The sequence below is a fragment of the Dipodomys spectabilis genome, unplaced genomic scaffold (assembly GCF_019054845.1).
Source record: "Dipodomys spectabilis isolate Male_0828 unplaced genomic scaffold, ASM1905484v1 ptg000006l, whole genome shotgun sequence".
NCBI lineage: Eukaryota > Metazoa > Chordata > Mammalia > Rodentia > Heteromyidae > Dipodomys > Dipodomys spectabilis.
Genome location: NW_024870683.1, coordinates 8,046,721 through 8,063,626, shown reverse-complemented (window position 1 = coordinate 8,063,626; position 16,906 = coordinate 8,046,721). Strand labels below are relative to the sequence as shown.

General features: G+C 38.1%; 1 protein-coding gene across 7 annotated transcripts in view; it reads left to right on the top strand.

The window, feature by feature from the left end:
• The window catches only part of Rnf38 (ring finger protein 38), a 117,608-nt gene extending 101,676 nt beyond the window's left edge, over positions 1-15,932 (top strand). For all 7 annotated transcript variants that reach the window (XM_042695677.1, XM_042695667.1, XM_042695708.1 and 4 more), the window contains 6 exons: positions 2,912-3,073; positions 3,336-3,442; positions 4,735-4,819; positions 7,502-7,623; positions 9,920-10,019; positions 12,556-15,932. In XM_042695677.1, the coding sequence (XP_042551611.1) occupies positions 2,912-3,073; positions 3,336-3,442; positions 4,735-4,819; positions 7,502-7,623; positions 9,920-10,019; positions 12,556-12,618 (639 nt within the window). In that variant the 3' untranslated portion in view covers positions 12,619-15,932. The remainder of the gene's footprint in view (positions 1-2,911; positions 3,074-3,335; positions 3,443-4,734; positions 4,820-7,501; positions 7,624-9,919; positions 10,020-12,555) is intronic.
• The last annotated feature ends 974 nt before the right edge of the window (positions 15,933-16,906 follow it).

Sequence of the window (16,906 nt, the reverse complement as noted above, 5' to 3'; positions counted from 1 at the left end):
AGACACCCACCCCCCCCACCCCCACCCCCACCCCCCCAAAAAAAAGATACAGACACATCCAGTCTCATACCTGCAATGCTAGCTATTCAGGAGCCTGAGATCTGAGGATTACAGTTAAAAGCCAGCCCAGGCAGGAAAGTCCACAAGAGTCTTATCTCCAATAAACCACTCAGAAAAACAAGAAGTGGCACTGTGGCTCAAGTGGTAGGGTGCTAGCCTTGAGCTGAAGAGCTGAGGGACAATGCCCAGAGTTCAAGACCCACAACCTACAATTAATTAATTAATTAATTAAAATATCCAGATACTTAGCCAAATTAGGACTTAGGGTTCTTATTTTTTTTTTTTTTTTTTTGGGTCCTGTAGTGGGGCCTGAACTCTGGGCCTGGGCGCTGTCCCTCAGCTCTTCAGCTCAAGGCGAGCGCTCTACCACTTGAGCCACAGCGCCACCTCCGGCTTTTTTTTTTTTTTTTTGCTAATGTGGTGCTGAGGAATCGAACCCAGGGCCTCAGGCATGCAAGGCAAGCGCTCTACCACTGAGCCATCTTCCCAGCCCCTAACTTAGGGTTCTTAGTATTGTTATAGTATCAACAGTTAAGATAGCTCATGCATGTTATAAGCTTTCAAATTCAAATGTTAGAGTTGAACCCAGTCCCTCACAGAGATAAGGCAGAGATAAGGGAGGACTGAATTTGAGGCCAACTCAGTCAAAAAGTAATAAATACTTCATTTCAACCAGTGCCTGAATGTTGTAATATGTGCCTGTCATGGCAGTTTTGCAGTAAATGTAAATTGGGAAATTGTGTTCCAGACTGGCCTGGGCAAAAACAAACTATAAAAAAGGGCTAGAGGTTTCACTCAAGTAGTAGACTGCCTTGCTAGCAAGAATGAATTCTGAATCAGACACCCCCTTCCCAGTCCCACCAGAAAAAGAATGTAAATAATAAAGAATTAGTAATCACCATATTTGAATAATACATTGCTATATTATAACTAAGTTAGATTAACTGTAAAATTACATGAATTGAATTGAAAGCATCAACACAATTTAGTGCACATGTGTATAACATTATTCCTGCCATCTAAAAAAAGGCATTATTTCTGCCATCTAAAGAAACAGTCTAGAGCTGGGAATGTGGCTTAGTGGTAGAGTGCTTGCCTAACATGCATGGAGCCCTCAGTTCGATTCCTCAGCACCACATAAACAAAAAAAGCCAGAAGTGGTGCTGTGACTCAAGTGGTAAAGTGCTAGCCTTGAGCAAAAGGAGCTCAAGGACAGTGCCCAGGCCCTGAGTTCAAGCCCCAGGCCTGGCCAAAAAAAAGGGAAGGAAGGAAGGAAAGAAGGGTCTAGATGGTCATTGAACTGATGAATGGATGCACAGTCTATATAATGGGATACTATTCAACCATAAAAAGGAATGAAGTATTGAATGAAGTCAGTCCACAAAGTAGATGAGCTTTGGAAACACATTAAGCAAAAAAAGCTAAGTACAGGGGACACATATTCCATTTATATGAAATGACCACAATAGGGAAATTCTTAGAAAAAGAATATGTTACTTAGGGATACACAGGAGAAATAAATAGTGACTGCTAATAATCATTGCTTTATGTTTTGTTTTTGTTTTAGGATGATGAAAATATTTTTGGAATTAAAATTAATTCTAAATTCATTGAGTTTAAGAGAATCTCACATTTGAGGCCAGCATGCACTACATACATAGCAAGACCTTGTCTCAAAAGAAAACAGTACATGCTTTGACATAGCACTATACACACACACACACACACACACACACACACACACACACATAAACTGAGTATTCACAATTACTTTTTTTTTTTTTTTTTTTTTTTTTTGAGTCAAGGTTTCACTATCCAACCCAGTTTGGCCTAGAACTCAAAATCCTCCTGCTGGGCTGGGAAGGTGGCTGAGTGGTAGAGTGCTTGCCTTGGATTTATGAGGTCCTGGGTTCCATTCCTCAGTAGCACATAAACAGAAAAAGCCAGAAGTAGTGCTGTGGCTCTACCGAGTGCTAGCCTTGAGCTGAAGAGCTGAAGGACAGTCCCAGGCCCAGAGTTCGAGCCCCTTGACGACCAAAAAAAAAATCCTTCTGCCATTGCCTCGCAAAAGCTAGGTTGAAAAACATGTACCACTCTGCCCAACTATAATAACCCTGTTTTTCCTAGTGGTACTAAGCTTTGAAGTCAGGGTTTGCACTTACAAGGCCTACATTCTACCTTCCATTCAAATCACACTTCCAGTTCCATAATAGTGTGCGCGCGCGCGTGTGCGTGCGTGCGTGCGTGCGTGCGTGTGTGTGTGTGTGTTGATTCTAGGAGGCCTGGGTGCTGTGCCTGAATGATTTGAAGATCGCAGGTCTGAGCCATCAGCACCTGGCTTTAATGATACATTTTTGAATTCAGTTATGAGCATGACCGTTTATAAGTGGAATATTAAGATTTAGGTTAAGTAGTTTGTCACTAAGTCAGTTGATGACAGTGCCAAGATACTGTCTAATGTCAGATCTCGTAATCTTACCGTTATCTCACTTAACTTTGCTTCTGATTTATTAAAATACATACTAGTTCATCTGTGAAAGGATAAATGTCTTGGAAATTCTTTGAGTAGATCAGATTGAAAAGAAAATTTTATTTTTCAAATAATTGACTTAGAGGAAGTTCAAATATTATATGAAATGTATAATATAATGGATAACAGAAATGCTTAATAACAGGTTTCAAAGATGTGCTAAAAAGTAGACAATTTTTACTATAGTATCTGCCACTTGTGAAATTTAGATTGTTGAAAATGAGATGCATGGCCTTACAGACTTTTTATTCTTAATTTTTATTATTACTAAAGGGTAATCTAAGCACTGGAACTATATTAATTTTTCTTTCTTCTCCACAGCCTCTGCAGAGGATAGAAAATGAAGTGGAACTCTTAGGAGAGCATCTTCAAGTAGGAAGTTTTACTTACCCCCCTTCAGCCCATCCCCCAACATTACCTCCATCAACTCCTTTGCAGTTCTTGACACATGATCCTTTGCATCAGGAGGTGTCCTTTGGAGTAGTAAGTTTTCATTGTTACATTAATACTTGCTTTGAGAATTTATTCTGAGTTGTTTCAGTATTAACTCTGAACATGTTTAGTATATATGCATTCATTTGGAAGATGGTATTTATAATATGTCTAGATGGGATTAAAACTGGTTGTTGCATTTATATTAGCATTAAAGAAATTAAAAATACCATTTAAACTAAATAATTTCCTAAGACTGTGGTTTCGACAGATTTAGAATGGCCTTAAATTCTGTTACCCTTTCCCTCTACAGCCTTATCCTCCATTTATGCCTCGGAGGCTCACAGGACGTAGTAGATACCGATCCCAGCAGCCAATACCACCTCCCCCTTATCATCCCAGCTTACTGCCATATGTGTTGTAAGTTCTTCTACTGAATTATGAATTTTTTAATCTTGAGATTCTTTATGTATGCCTTCTATGTGGTCTACTTAGGATGTGTTAAATAATATTTTTACTTGATGTTATAGGGTAAGTTAGAGTAGGGCAAAAAAAGGAACAGACATGGGAGAAATGAAGAATTCTGTTATCCTTTTGACAAAATCAAGAGACCAAAAAGGATGAGTTTTACCATTTTTATAGCTTGCATTATTTTTTCTACCATTTTATTATCCAGATTTTGATGTTTCCTTCTGAAGAATAAAAGAGATAAGAAGTTATTTCTGAGTCTTAGAACTACTCTGTTTGGATTATCTATAGTGAAAATCTCTAGGTTAGACCATAATAGTTATTTAGGTTAGACATGATAAGAAGTCTAGATGTAGGCAATTTCAGGTGGTTCAAGTAGAGAAATGGTTCTTCCTCAAAATCTTTAGGCTTTTTCTCCATAAAGAGGAGAAAAGGATCTAGTTGTCATGCCTACTTGATTTTCTTCAGGCAATTTCCTAGAAGTATATACTACACTTGTCTGTATTTCTAGTTCACTACCTGGAACTCAATCACATACCAGGTATTAATTACCTTCCAGGAAATGTAAGAAATTCAGTCTTTATCTGTAGGAGGCCATGTGCCTATATTACGTGGTTTTGATCATTTTTAACTCCTGTTTCCCTCTTCCCACTCGGCCATTTTCTTAATCTGTTTCAAAATTAGATAGTATTATCTCCCAAATTTGTTTTTTAAAATGTTTCTATTGAAGGTCTCTTGCATTTCCATTTAAAATTTAAAATCAGTATGTCAGTTAACAAGCTTCTGGATTTTGATAGGGATTGTATCAAATCCACAGTTGGATTTAGGAGGGAAGTTGGGGGTTTTGTGATTTTTTTGTTTGTTTGTTTTTGTGCCTCTCCTGGGCTTGAACTCAGAGCCTGGCCACTGTCCTTGTGGGTTTTGAGGGTTTTTTTTGTTTTTTTGTCAAAGTTCCAAGGCTAGTACTCTACCCCTTAGAGGTAGAACTCCTCTTCCAGATTTTTTTTTTGTTTCCTACAAATAACTTTGGAAATAAGAGTCTGTGGACTTACTTTCCTGCCTAGGTTGGGTTTGAACTAGAATTCTCAGATTTCAGCCTCCTGAGTAGCCAGATTATATAGACATGAGCCAATGGTTCCTGGCCCATTTTTCATTCTTAGACCAGTGGTTTTGTCCTTCTTAACCTGTTCATTGAATTCATGTACTAACATATTATAACAATAGCATGGTTGTTTTCACTATAGATCAATGCTTCCAGTGCCACCTGCAGTGGGCCCAACTTTCAGCTTTGAATTGGATGTGGAAGATGGAGAAGTAGAAAATTATGAGGTTAGTAGTAAAGTGAATTAATTTGGGGAGTATTATGTACATAAAAGTATTGTTCTACTCGTCTCCTTCATCTGATTAAATGTTTACTAAGTAAACATTTTGTGCATTTCAAAATTTATGTCATAATTGTCATCATCTTTAAAGATACTTGAACCTACTTATCTGTGATAAGTAGGAAGACTGATGTTATTAGAGTTATACCTTCAGTGAGAATACAAATGAGAAAATGGTGAATTTTCATTAGATGTTATAGTGTGAAGGAATAGATGGGTTTGTAGATGTTAAGAATGGTATTTCTAAAACAAAAATGAAGTGTGAATGTAGAGAAAACATTTATAAAACCATATATTCGAAAAAGAATACGCAAAATATGTAAGGAATTACACAATTCAATAGTAAAATTAGGATAATAGATTAAAAATAGACAAAAATACCTGAACAGAAATTACCCAAAAGAAGACATAAAATTGGCTAGTGGTTATATGGGAAGATAAGATACTCAGCATTATTGATCACCAAAGAAACATAAATCATAATTAAGGTGGTTGGAGGAATGTCAACAATTCAACATGAACTCAGAAAGTAAAACTGATGATAGTTAAGAAAGCTGATTCTGGGGCTGGGAAGGTGGCTCAGTGGTAGAGTCCTTGCCTTACATGCATGAGGCCCTGGGTTCAATTCCCCAGCATCACATAAGCAAAAAGAAAAAAGCCGGAAGTGCCGCTGTGGCTCAAGTGGTAGAGCGCTAGCCTTGAGCTGAAGAGCTGAGGGACAGCGCCCAAGCCCAGAGTTCAGGCCTCACGACCGGACCCACCCCCCCCCCCCCCCCCTCCAAAAAAAAAAAGAAAGAAAGCTGATTCTGTTCTGGATTACATTGAGTACAGACTGAAATATGAAATCAAGACTTTATCATCCTTGCTGGGTGCTTATACCTGTAATCCTAGCTACTTAGGAGGCTGAGATCTGAGAACTTCAGTTGCTTGACTGGTTTGGATTACAGCAGAACTACATCTCAAATTTACTCTTTTTTTCTTTCTTTCTTTCCTTTCCTTTCTTTTTTTTTTTTTTTTTTTTTTTGGTGGTGGTGGTAGTGGTCATGGTCATAGAGGTCATGGAGCTTGAACTCAGGGCCTGGTGCTGTCCCTGAGTTCTTTTTGCTCAAGGCTAGTGTTCTACCACTTTGACCCACAGAGCCACTTCCTCGATTAACTTTCAAACTTAGTGTATGACTACTAATAAGGAGTGTTGTATAGAAAGCCAGGCACCAGTGGGACTCATGCCTATAATCCTAAAATGCTCAGGAGACTGAGATCTAAAGATGGTGGTTTGAAGTCTGCCTGGGCAAGAAAGTCCATGAGACTCTTACCTCCAGTAAATCCCCCCAAAATTGGGAGTTTTGAGCAGTGGCTCAAAGTGCTAGCCTTGAGCAGAAACGCTCATAGATTGTAGCCAGGCCCTGGGTTCAAGCCTCGGGACTAGCACAAAAAAAGGGTTGTCATGCCTGTAATCCTAGCTACTCAGGAGGCTGAGTTATGGGGATCATGATTTAAAGCCAGTCCAGACTCATATCTCCAGTAAGCACTCGGAAAACCAGAAGTAGTGCTATGGCTCAAGTGGTAGAGTGCTCGCCTTGAGCTGAAGAGCTGAGGGACAGTGCCCAGGCCCAGAGAAACTGAGTATCTTGACGTTAACCATACTGAGGTGAAGTTGCAGGGAAAGAAATTTGGTGCTAACTGTAGCTATGAAAGGTGATAGGTAGCCCAAGGGAGAATGTATCAGGACCTTGTAGCATCATAGTGCTGCTGCCATTAATGCAAGAAAAAAAAAATCCAGTGTAATGTCTTTTTATGAAAGCCATCTTTGACCACATCAGAGACATCTGATTTGGGACCCCAGAAAGAGAGTTTGTTCTCCTGAGAATCACTACTGCTGATGAGTTGGTATAATATGTTGGTATAATGTTAGCCTAGCAGTGATCCACTCTGTTCAGCCCCAGTTGTTATCCAGAACAGGACCTGGAAATTTGTTGAAAGTCACCCTAGTAAGTGATTTCTCACATAGAAGATGAATCTTACTTCAAAGGAATTGGCAGAAGAAAAACTGCTTTTGAATCTCTTTCCTCTACATGGGTAGACAATCATTTTGTCATTTCTAAGTTCCTCAGAGCTGAAAGTCTGTTAATGCTGTTTGTGCTATAGTCTACATTTTTAAAAAAAAGTATGTTTATGTATTGTCAAGTGAAGGAAGTATTTTTAAATGAAGTAGTTCTCAACCCAGGGAAAGATGTGTCTTTCAGCATATTTGGCAATATCTAGCATTTGATTGTTGAAACTGGGAAGTGTTCGTTTTTGGTAAATTTTTATCTAGACATAAAATTAGTTTCCAGTAAAACATCATCATCTTTTAGTTTTGTTTGAAAATAATCTAGCATTTTGAATAGTGATAAATGAAATAAGATTTAACTATTAGCCTAAATATGTTCTTTACACTATTTCTCTGTATTTCATGCAAATTTAAATTTTTCTATGTAAACAAATATATTTTAATTATCATAGGGCTGAATTTAGAGTACTTGCCTTGTATGCCCAAAGGTCTGGGTTATGTCCCGAGCACTAAAAAACAAAAACAAAAAAATAGAAAATATAAGGAAAGATGAAAAAATGTCTACTTTTCTCTCTATAGGCCCTATTAAACCTGGCAGAGAGACTAGGAGAGGCTAAACCTCGAGGACTGACAAAAGCAGATATTGAACAACTTCCTTCGTATCGGTTCAATCCTAACAACCACCAGTCAGAACAGACTTTGTAAGTATATATTTTTCTGACATCACTGTTAAATTTCCTTTTCTGTCTTTATGAAATAAAAGCTTGAGAGTCAGAGATAACTTGATAAAGGTAAGTTATCTGTATTTTATACTCTTGAGTATATGCTAACCAATAAGGTAGCCACTGGTCAGGTAGAACTGTTTAAATTTCTGACTGCTGTTGGGAGGTATAAATGTAGAACATGAGATGTAACTTACATACCATAAATTTTACCTCTTTAAAGTACAGTTTGGTGGCGTTTAGTATATCAAACAGTCAAACAAATTTAGACCTTCATCACCTCAACAAAAAGCCTTTACCCTGCCAGCAGCTACTTCTGTTTTTCCCAACTTCCTTCATCATCTGCTTTATCTACTTTATTTCTCCATAGATTTTACCTAAACCAGATAATAGAATTTAGTCTTTTGTGTCTGCCTTCTTTCACTTAGCATAACCTTTTCGAAGTTTATCTATGTTGCATCTTTTATCAGCAAGTCATTTTTAATGCCAAATAATAGTCCATTGTATGTGGATATCATATTGTTTATTCTTTTATCAGTTGATGATTGGCTATTATAAATAATGCTACTTTGAATATAATTATATAGTTTTTCTTTTTTGGGGGTGGGGGTCCAGTTGTGGGGCCTGAACTCTGCGCCCGGGTGCTGTCCCTCAGCTCTTCAGCTCAAGGCTAGCGCTCTACCACTTGAGCCACAGCACCACTTCTGGCTTTTTTCTTTTTGCTTATGTGGTGCTAAGGAATCAAACCCAGGGCCTCGGGCATGCAAGGCAAGCGCTCTACCACTGAGCCACCTTCCCAGCCCGTAATTATATAGTTTTTCTGTGGATATATACCTAAAAGTATATGCTTGGAAGTCAGTTGGTGAGTCATATCACAGCCTTAATTTACCCAAAAGAGAGCTGCCAGTTTTTGCAAAGTGACAGCATTTTATATTCTCTCCAGCGATGTACAGATGTTTTAGTCTTTCTACATTTCCTCTAGCACTTGTCACTGTCTCTCTTTTTTAGCCATCCTAATAGATTTGAAGTGGTATCTCACTGAGGTTTTGATTTTTGTTTCTCCTGATGGATGATTACTAAAGTTAAGAATCTTTTTCGGGGCTGGGATGGTGGCTCAGTGCCAGAGTGCTTGCCTTGCATGCCTGAGACCCTGGGTTCGATTCCTCAGCACCACATAAGCAAAAAGAAAGCCGGAAGTGGCACTGTGGCTCAAGTGGCAGAGCGCTAGCCTTGAGCTGAAGAGCTGAGGGACAGCGCCCAGGCCAGAGTTCAGGCCCCACGACCGGACCCCAAAAAAAAAAAAAAAAATCTTTTCCTGTGTGTGCATCTCCTTTTTGGGAAACTGTCTATTCAAATTCTTTATCAAGTACAGCTGCCCATCACTTATCAGGTAAAGTCTTTTTTTTTTTTTTGAGAACAAATGTTGCAGTCATTTAATGCTTCCCCCCCATGGGGCAAATTGTCTTTATCATGGTCTATAAGGTTTATGAGTTCTATGAGCTTTGACAAAAGTTATTTCTTTTTTTTTTTTTCTTTTTTTTGGGGGTCACCTTTTTATTTTTTATTTTTTGGTGGCCCTTGAACTCAGAGCCTGGGAGCTGTCCCTGAGCTCTTTTGCTCAAAGCTAGCACTATACCAGTTTGAGCCACAGTGCCATATCCAGTTTTCTAGACGTTAAGTGGAGATAAGAGTCTCAAACGCTTTTCTGGACAGGCTGGCTTTGAACTGTGAGCCTCAGACCTCAGCCTCCTGAGTAGCTAGGATTATAGGTGGTGAGCCACCAGTGCCCAGCTTGATATTTTTTTTTAAATGTCTTGCATTCTGTGATTGAGTGAGTGAGTTTTGGTGATTGAGAATCAAACCTAAGACCTTATACATGCTAGGCAACTGTTCTACCACTGAGCTATATTCACAGCCCTTTATTTCCTGTTACTTTTTTTTTTGTGTTCATTTTATCTTAAAGCTGAAATGATTTGGTTTTTTTTTTTTTAAAGCTAAACTTTATCTAAAAGAAAGAGCTAGACTATTATACTTTTAGTAGGTAGTATCTTCAATTTTAATATGTTATTCATGAGAAATTTTCTGATAATCTATAAATCAAACAAAACACTTAAATGCCTTAACTTTATTACTTTTCAGGGTATTGGTAAGTTTTTCTAAAAATTTAAGAGATGGTTTGATGATTGAGAATAAACGGTTTTGCAGGCTTCATTAGTCATAACAAAATAGAAAGCTATTTAGTTTTACGATTAAGTGATCTCTTTGCTTTTTGCAGGTGTGTAGTATGCATGTGTGATTTTGAGTCAAGGCAGCTACTTAGAGTCTTACCCTGTAACCACGAGTTCCATGCCAAGTGTGTTGACAAATGGCTTAAGGTAAAGTGATGGCATCTACAACAGTGAAGTTTCTATTTTACTGACCATAGTTTCATAACTGTGTGATTTTGTGGAGGTTGGACAAAGGAGATGAAATTGAAACACAGCTTTCAGAATGATCTATTCAGATGAAAAAAATGGTTAGTGAACAGTGGTATGGCATCTGTTTATCATGTACAGGCCTTGGGTTTTATTCCCAGTGTCACAGGAAAAAATAAAATAACTTGTAGTCATTAACATGAAAGTGAGTATGTAAAACCTGAAAATTAGTTGCTCATCCTTGATAATCATGTGATCTAATTTTCATGTGGTATATTCTTGCTCAAGGACAAGACCGAACTGGTTAGATCACAGTTACTTCTGAGTTTAGAAGGGAACGTCACTAGGGCTCTTTTGCCATAGATTTTTCTTGAAGAATAAACTGTAGTTGTATTTCATTCTGACCTATTCTCTTACATGGAAAAAAAAAGCCTAAAAGCCACAGATAGATAATAGTAGATATGCCAGAGTATTATTGCAGAAGCTTCTTTCCCTCCCATTTTCTTCAGGCTTTATACTTGGTTTTTTTATACTAGTTACTAACCTAAGTATTCTTTTTTTTTTTTTTTTTCTGTTTTTCTGTTTGTTTTTGTACCATCCTGGTGCTTGAACTCAGGGCCTACATACTGTCCTTGAGCTTTTTTGCTCAAGGCTAGCACTCTACCACTTGAGCCACAGCTCTACTTCCAATTTTTTGATAATTAATTGTAGATAAAGATTTCAAGGACTTCCCTGCCTGGACAGGCCTTCAAGCCATAATCCTCAGATCTCAGCCTTCTGAGTAGTTGTTTATAGGCCACCAGCACCCGGCAAGGCAGGTACTCTTTTAACACATGAGCTACAGTGCCAGCCCTTTTATTGTTATTATCTTTTTTTAAAATATATTCTTGCTAAACTTTGGCCTGTGCTGGAATCTCCTGCCTCTACCTTCTGGGTAGCTGGGATTACAAGTGTGCCCCACTGCACTGAGTTGTAGTCTTTGTACTTTCATAGTCTTATCTAATTAAGAATAAAACATGAGTAAGAATGTGATGCAATGAAAGGTTTCAGTCAACTTTAGTTTCTTGTAGCAAAATGTTCTGGTTTATAGAAAGCAGTGTTTCAAGTGAGTTCTATATGTCTAATAACTGGAGTGTTAAAGAGAATAGAAAGGGAAGGGGGTGTAGGAAAATAATAACCAACCTATTTTAAAGTCACTCTGAAGCATGAAGGAATTTGCACTTGATCTTGCAAGCAAAGGAGGATCCCATGACTGATGTGTTTGGAAAGGGTAATGGAATAAATATGGAATGAGCTGGTCAATGTGGAGTGACAGTGGCAGGAGGACTACTCTCTGAAAGCCATAGAAATGAGACTGGTGAATAGTGGACTATTGGAAGTAAGAGCAAGCAATGCTTACGTTTCTGGCTTTAGCAGTATGGCAGATGGTGGTGCCATTTGCTATGAAGAAATTGAAGTAGGAGAAAAGTCAATCCATGAATATAGACAGTCACCTGTTTTACCATCAGAGCTTGTTCCTAAGTACCAGTAAACAGTATGTGATCAGGCACTACTGGTGCCTGATTACACCTGTAATCCTAGCTGCTCAGGAGGCTGAGATCTGAAGATTGAGATTCAAAGCCAGCCTGGGCAGAAAAGTCCCTGTGAGATTCTTATCTCCAACTAACCCCCAGAAAACCAGATATGGCTCAAAGTGATAGAGTTCTATCCTCAAGCCAAAAAGGCTCAGGAACAGCGCCCAGGCCCTGAGTTAAAGTCCTAGGTTGGACCAAAATAAATAAATAAATAAATCAGAAGATAAGGTTAGCCAGGTGTGCCAGTCGCTCAGGCCTATAATCCTAGCCACTCAGAAGACTGAAATCTGAGAAACTCAGTTTGGAGCCAGCTCAGGAACACAGACCTGACAGGTTAACCAGAAAAAGGTTGGAACTGGATGTGTGTCTCAAGTGATAGAACAAAAAAGCCAAATAAGAGCTAGAGCCCCTAAGTTCGAGCCCCTAAGTTCAAGCCCCATCTCACACACACATACACAACACACACACAAACACCTTGATGGTCTAGGAGCATGGCTCAACTATTACAGTGCTTGCTTAGCAAGCATGAGTTCTTGAGTTTAAATGCCAGAACAACAACAACAGCAACAAAAAACCATGGGTAGCCAGGTGGAGATAGGTGACCCAATGTCTCTGACCAGTCAAAACAAAAATAAACTGAAGAAAAAGGGCTAAAGGTATAACTCAAGTTACAGAGCACCTGTCTAGCAAGCGCAGATCACTGAGTCAAAACTCCAGTAACAATAAAAAGTGGGGAAAAGGGTAACCTTATATTAGTGAGATTTGTGTTTTGTTTTGGGGTGTTTTTTAAAACACAGTATTGTTTGGTAGCTTTTTAAAGAAACAATGTTAAAAGAATATTGGAAATGAAAGAAGTTCCATTATTAATATATTTTTATTGTATAAAATCACAGTTCAGATAAGTTTCCTCTTTTGTTTTTTAGGCAAATCGTACTTGCCCAATTTGCCGAGCTGATGCTTCAGAAGTGCATCGGGATTCAGAATGACCAACCTAAGAGCACAAATTTAGTTTGGGTGTTCCTCATCACATGTATATACGGACTATCCATTGAACTTAATCTGTGTGGCTTCCAGCCCTCCCTTTACCAAAAGGGTCAATGGACCTTTCTTTGCACTGTGTGACTTAATCAACTATAAAAGCTTACAATTAGTCTTCACAATTATGGGATTGTTATACTAACAGTGTGATTGGAACTCCAAAGACTTTTTCTTTAGCTTAATTTTGTGTGTGCACTAACATTCCCTGGTTTTTGTGTGATCATTCCGAGTGTTGCTGCAAGATTACAGTGGACGTGATCTTTTAGCATGTGCTTTTATAAAAAGTGGTAGCTCCAGATGATATAGCAATCTACCTTATATAGAGCCTTCAGAAACTGTGAGTGGAAATGAATGCAATGTATGACTGTTGGTGATAAGTGCATCTGTGTGAGAGAGAGTGTGCAACTACTTGCGTGAGGGCATGGTAGCTAACGTGTGTATGAGATCCTATATACCAGCATGTACCAAGAATGTGTGTGTAGTTTTAATTATGCTGCAATGTATAATCTGGTGTGTTATTTAAACAGCACTAGTACTGTACACTGGTTTTTCCTTGTGTTTGCTGTTGCACACTGATTGCTAAGGGTGCATCAATTATAAGCATTGAATACTCCATCCCCTTCCCTCCCAGTGAATGGAATGAGAAAAGCCTTCTTCCTTTGCTTCAGGCAGCTGTCACCTTCTCTTCATTAGTGGTCCTAACTGGGATTACTTAAGAAAAAAGTGTAACAGATTCTCACTCCATGACCTGATTTTTTTTTTTATTCTGTTGTGAAAAAAAAAATTTTAATCTCTTAACTTGCTGTTTCCAAAAAGAAGGTGCAATATCATACATCATCAGTTAGCAATATTAGCATTTCAATCAATGATTTGAATGTTGATACTTTCTTGTTCTTTACATTTCCAGTAAGCTTCTTACAGAAAGTACCTGTGATTTTTTTAATGTTTAGATTTGTAGTCTCTTCTGAAAATATTTGAGTAATATATTTCTAAGAATACCACTGGTCCCGTGAAGTCTCACCTCCTTGACTTCCACCAGAACAAAATCTCTTAACTCACTCAGCTTGATTTCTGATATATGTTTTTTGTTCAAGCTCCCATAGGCAACTAAACTATTTTAAGAAACTATATTTCTGTTCATATTGTTCACTTGCCATGCTCCAGTTCTGAGAGTTGTCTAGTTGCTCTTCCCTCCGTAAATGTGCTTCTCATTTCCAATCTTATTTCGGGATAGATCAAGTGCTGTGACAGCTCGTGTTTGTAGGCCTGATTTGCTTTGATCTTAGCTGCTTTTCCTTTTAATTCTTGTTTGAATGAGAAAAGTTTAACAGGTGTCCAGAATACTTGCAGTATAAATGATTTGATTTTTTTATAAAAAAAATAATAATGCTGTCAAACAGGAATTGACCTTCATTTAGTTGACCTGAAATAATACAGAGCCGTCTCTTTTTAATAGGTTCATTGAACGTAATTCAGATTATTTCAAGTCACTTTCCCAGCAATATTTAGATTTCTTTCTCATTCAGTGTATTTAGCATTGTCTGTCTCGCCCTGCAGTTGTCATTGCTTTATTTGCAGTAGCACATGCTACATTACTCCAATCGGGACTGTGATAACTTGCTGCCAGCCTCACTCAATGTTCATTTGGCTCTGAGTCAGTTTTGTACTCAGACAGTATTAACTACTTGTTACTGCCATGCTGCTTGCCCTCCCTTGAAGTCTCGATAAGCTCATCACAGCCTAGAGTTCAGTAAAGTCAATACACACAGAAGCACAATTTTTTCCTCTTCCAGACACTGTTGCCTCTATCTAGTCAAATAGAATTTTGCCTACTTCGTTAACCCCTAGATTTGTCAGTGCATCAGAAATACACTTTAATGGTGGTAATGTGCACATGTTACTTTTAAATCATTAGGATAATCCCCCTCCTGTTCCTGATGAATAAAAGGCATATAATAGCTACAATACAAATCACATACAGTTTAATCTTTATTTTTTTAATTAAAAAAATCATGTTTAAAATGGCAAGGGCCCATCTTATACATAGAGTCTTTTATATAGCTGCAGAAAATTTGTATCTGTACAGATCTAACATGACACTATTACACTCGGTATTCCATTTTATTGAAGCATGCAAGTAAAGCACTTTTTCTAATTTATATAGAAATAACTAATTAACAAGGCACATTGTACTAATGACTAGGAAAAGTAGCTTTTTCTTTCCTTCTGACTAGGAATTCTTGTCATAATGTTCCCTTTCCAGTAAATTTTTGAGAGGTAGTTGGCAGTTTAGGAGGCAGCAGGGTCTGTTTGGTAAATTCTTGAGTTTAATTGTTGTGCTGTTGTGACTGATCTCTCTTTAGTAATGTCTTGTCTTTGCATGGGGCTCTTAGAGATGTCCAGAGTTGCTTACTAAGTGGTTCATATTAGGAGCACACATGCATGTGTCCTCCTCAGACTGGCCACAGTGAGCATCTTTGTGGCTAGCAAATGAGAAGAATAGTTGATTCATGCGCGGCTGTTGTCACCTTGAGTGATGCACCATATAGCAGGCAGATGTCATTTTGTTGCCTATTAAAACAATATTGGCTTTACCAACTTAAATCAGCTGTGGGTGTTTTTAGGTTTGAGGGGTGGTTTTTGTTTTTTGGCAATGAATTTTCACATTAAAAAACAAAAACAAAAACTGCCATTCCCCAAAAAACAATTCAAGGCCTCTAAGTATCAAAATCTCATATTAAGATTTTCTGTCCTGAATTTATTTTTGAGCAAAATCTGGAAAATGTGAAAGCAGATTTTATACACTCTGAAATGTGATTTGTAAGATTCTTAAATTTGGGCCTCCTGTAATGATTTTGAATGAGATATACCAACTCGTGAAAATATTTTTCACAGCTATCTAGAGGCCTTCATTAGAAAGCGATTTTCCCCTGTTGGTACATTTGGTCACCTCATTTTGCTATTCATTTCAGATTATGAAAGCTCACAGCAGGGGTGTTTATTGGAATCATTTGCTGAGTCACTTCCTCAAATCATATTCCATTGTATCACTTAACATATCATTTTAAATGTACGTATTATAAATATCTGTAACCAAATCATTTGAAGGCTTGATAAATTTTTAACAAAGTTTGTACATTTTTTATGAAAGTTACTAGTAATGCTTTACTAAGTAGTGCAATGAATTTTTATTTTTAATCCCTGTGCCCAATTTTGGAGTTGAGAGGGTTGTTGGTAATAAATGTATGATGTACACTTAAAACATCTGCTGTGTTTCATGTGCCTACACCAGAGAAGGGGATGGGCTGGTGGGACTCCAGTGGAAAGGTAGAACTAGGTTGAGCTACAAGCTGCCAGATACTATTTTAAAACTGTGTCAGATTTTATGTTTCAGCATTGGCATGAACAACTTGAAATCACAAAAGTAACTAGCCTATGGTACATATTTAAATCTTTTTAAATGCCATTAAGATAGTTTAAAAAATGCAGCCACACATGTAGTATATGCATATCAAACAGTAAAAGAATTAGGAAACTATGGGCTGGGAAGATGGCTCAGTGGTAGAGCGCTTGCCTTGCATGCCTGAGGCCCTGAGTTTGATTCCTCAGCACCACATAAGAAAAAAGAAAAAAGCCGGAAGTGGTGTTGTGGCTCAAGTGGTAGAGCGCTAGCTTTGAGCTGAAGAGCTGAGGGACAGCGCCCAGGCCCAGAGTTCAGGCCCCACGACCGGACCCAAAAAAAAAAAAAAAGAATTAGGAAACTACATGTTCTTATGAATGCTAATAAGATGCAGGGAGCAAGATGTCATTAGCAACTGGGAAAATTGTTCCATGTATACTTTTTTTTTTTTTTTTAAATTTGTGGGGAGAACAGTGGAAGAAATAGATTTATTCCCAGATATTTAGACCAACATGCCAATTCTGACATATCTATGATGATAGAGACTAGATTTAGAATGATAAAAATAAAGGGGGGGGAAGGGGGAGGAAGGAGAAGGATTGGGATTGGGGGGGAGGGGGGAGGCTGGGAAGGGATGTGAAGGGTAAACAAAGGAGGAGGCTGCAATGCTTGGTAAGAAATGTACGCATTATCCTGCCCATGTAATTGTAACTCCTCTGTACAGTATGTTCACAAATAAAATTAAAAAAAAAAACAAACCAAAGGACTACATCCCAAAGTATTGGACAAGGCTAACAAAGCAGAGTAGGGCTCAGGGTATAGGGTAAGAGCTATGT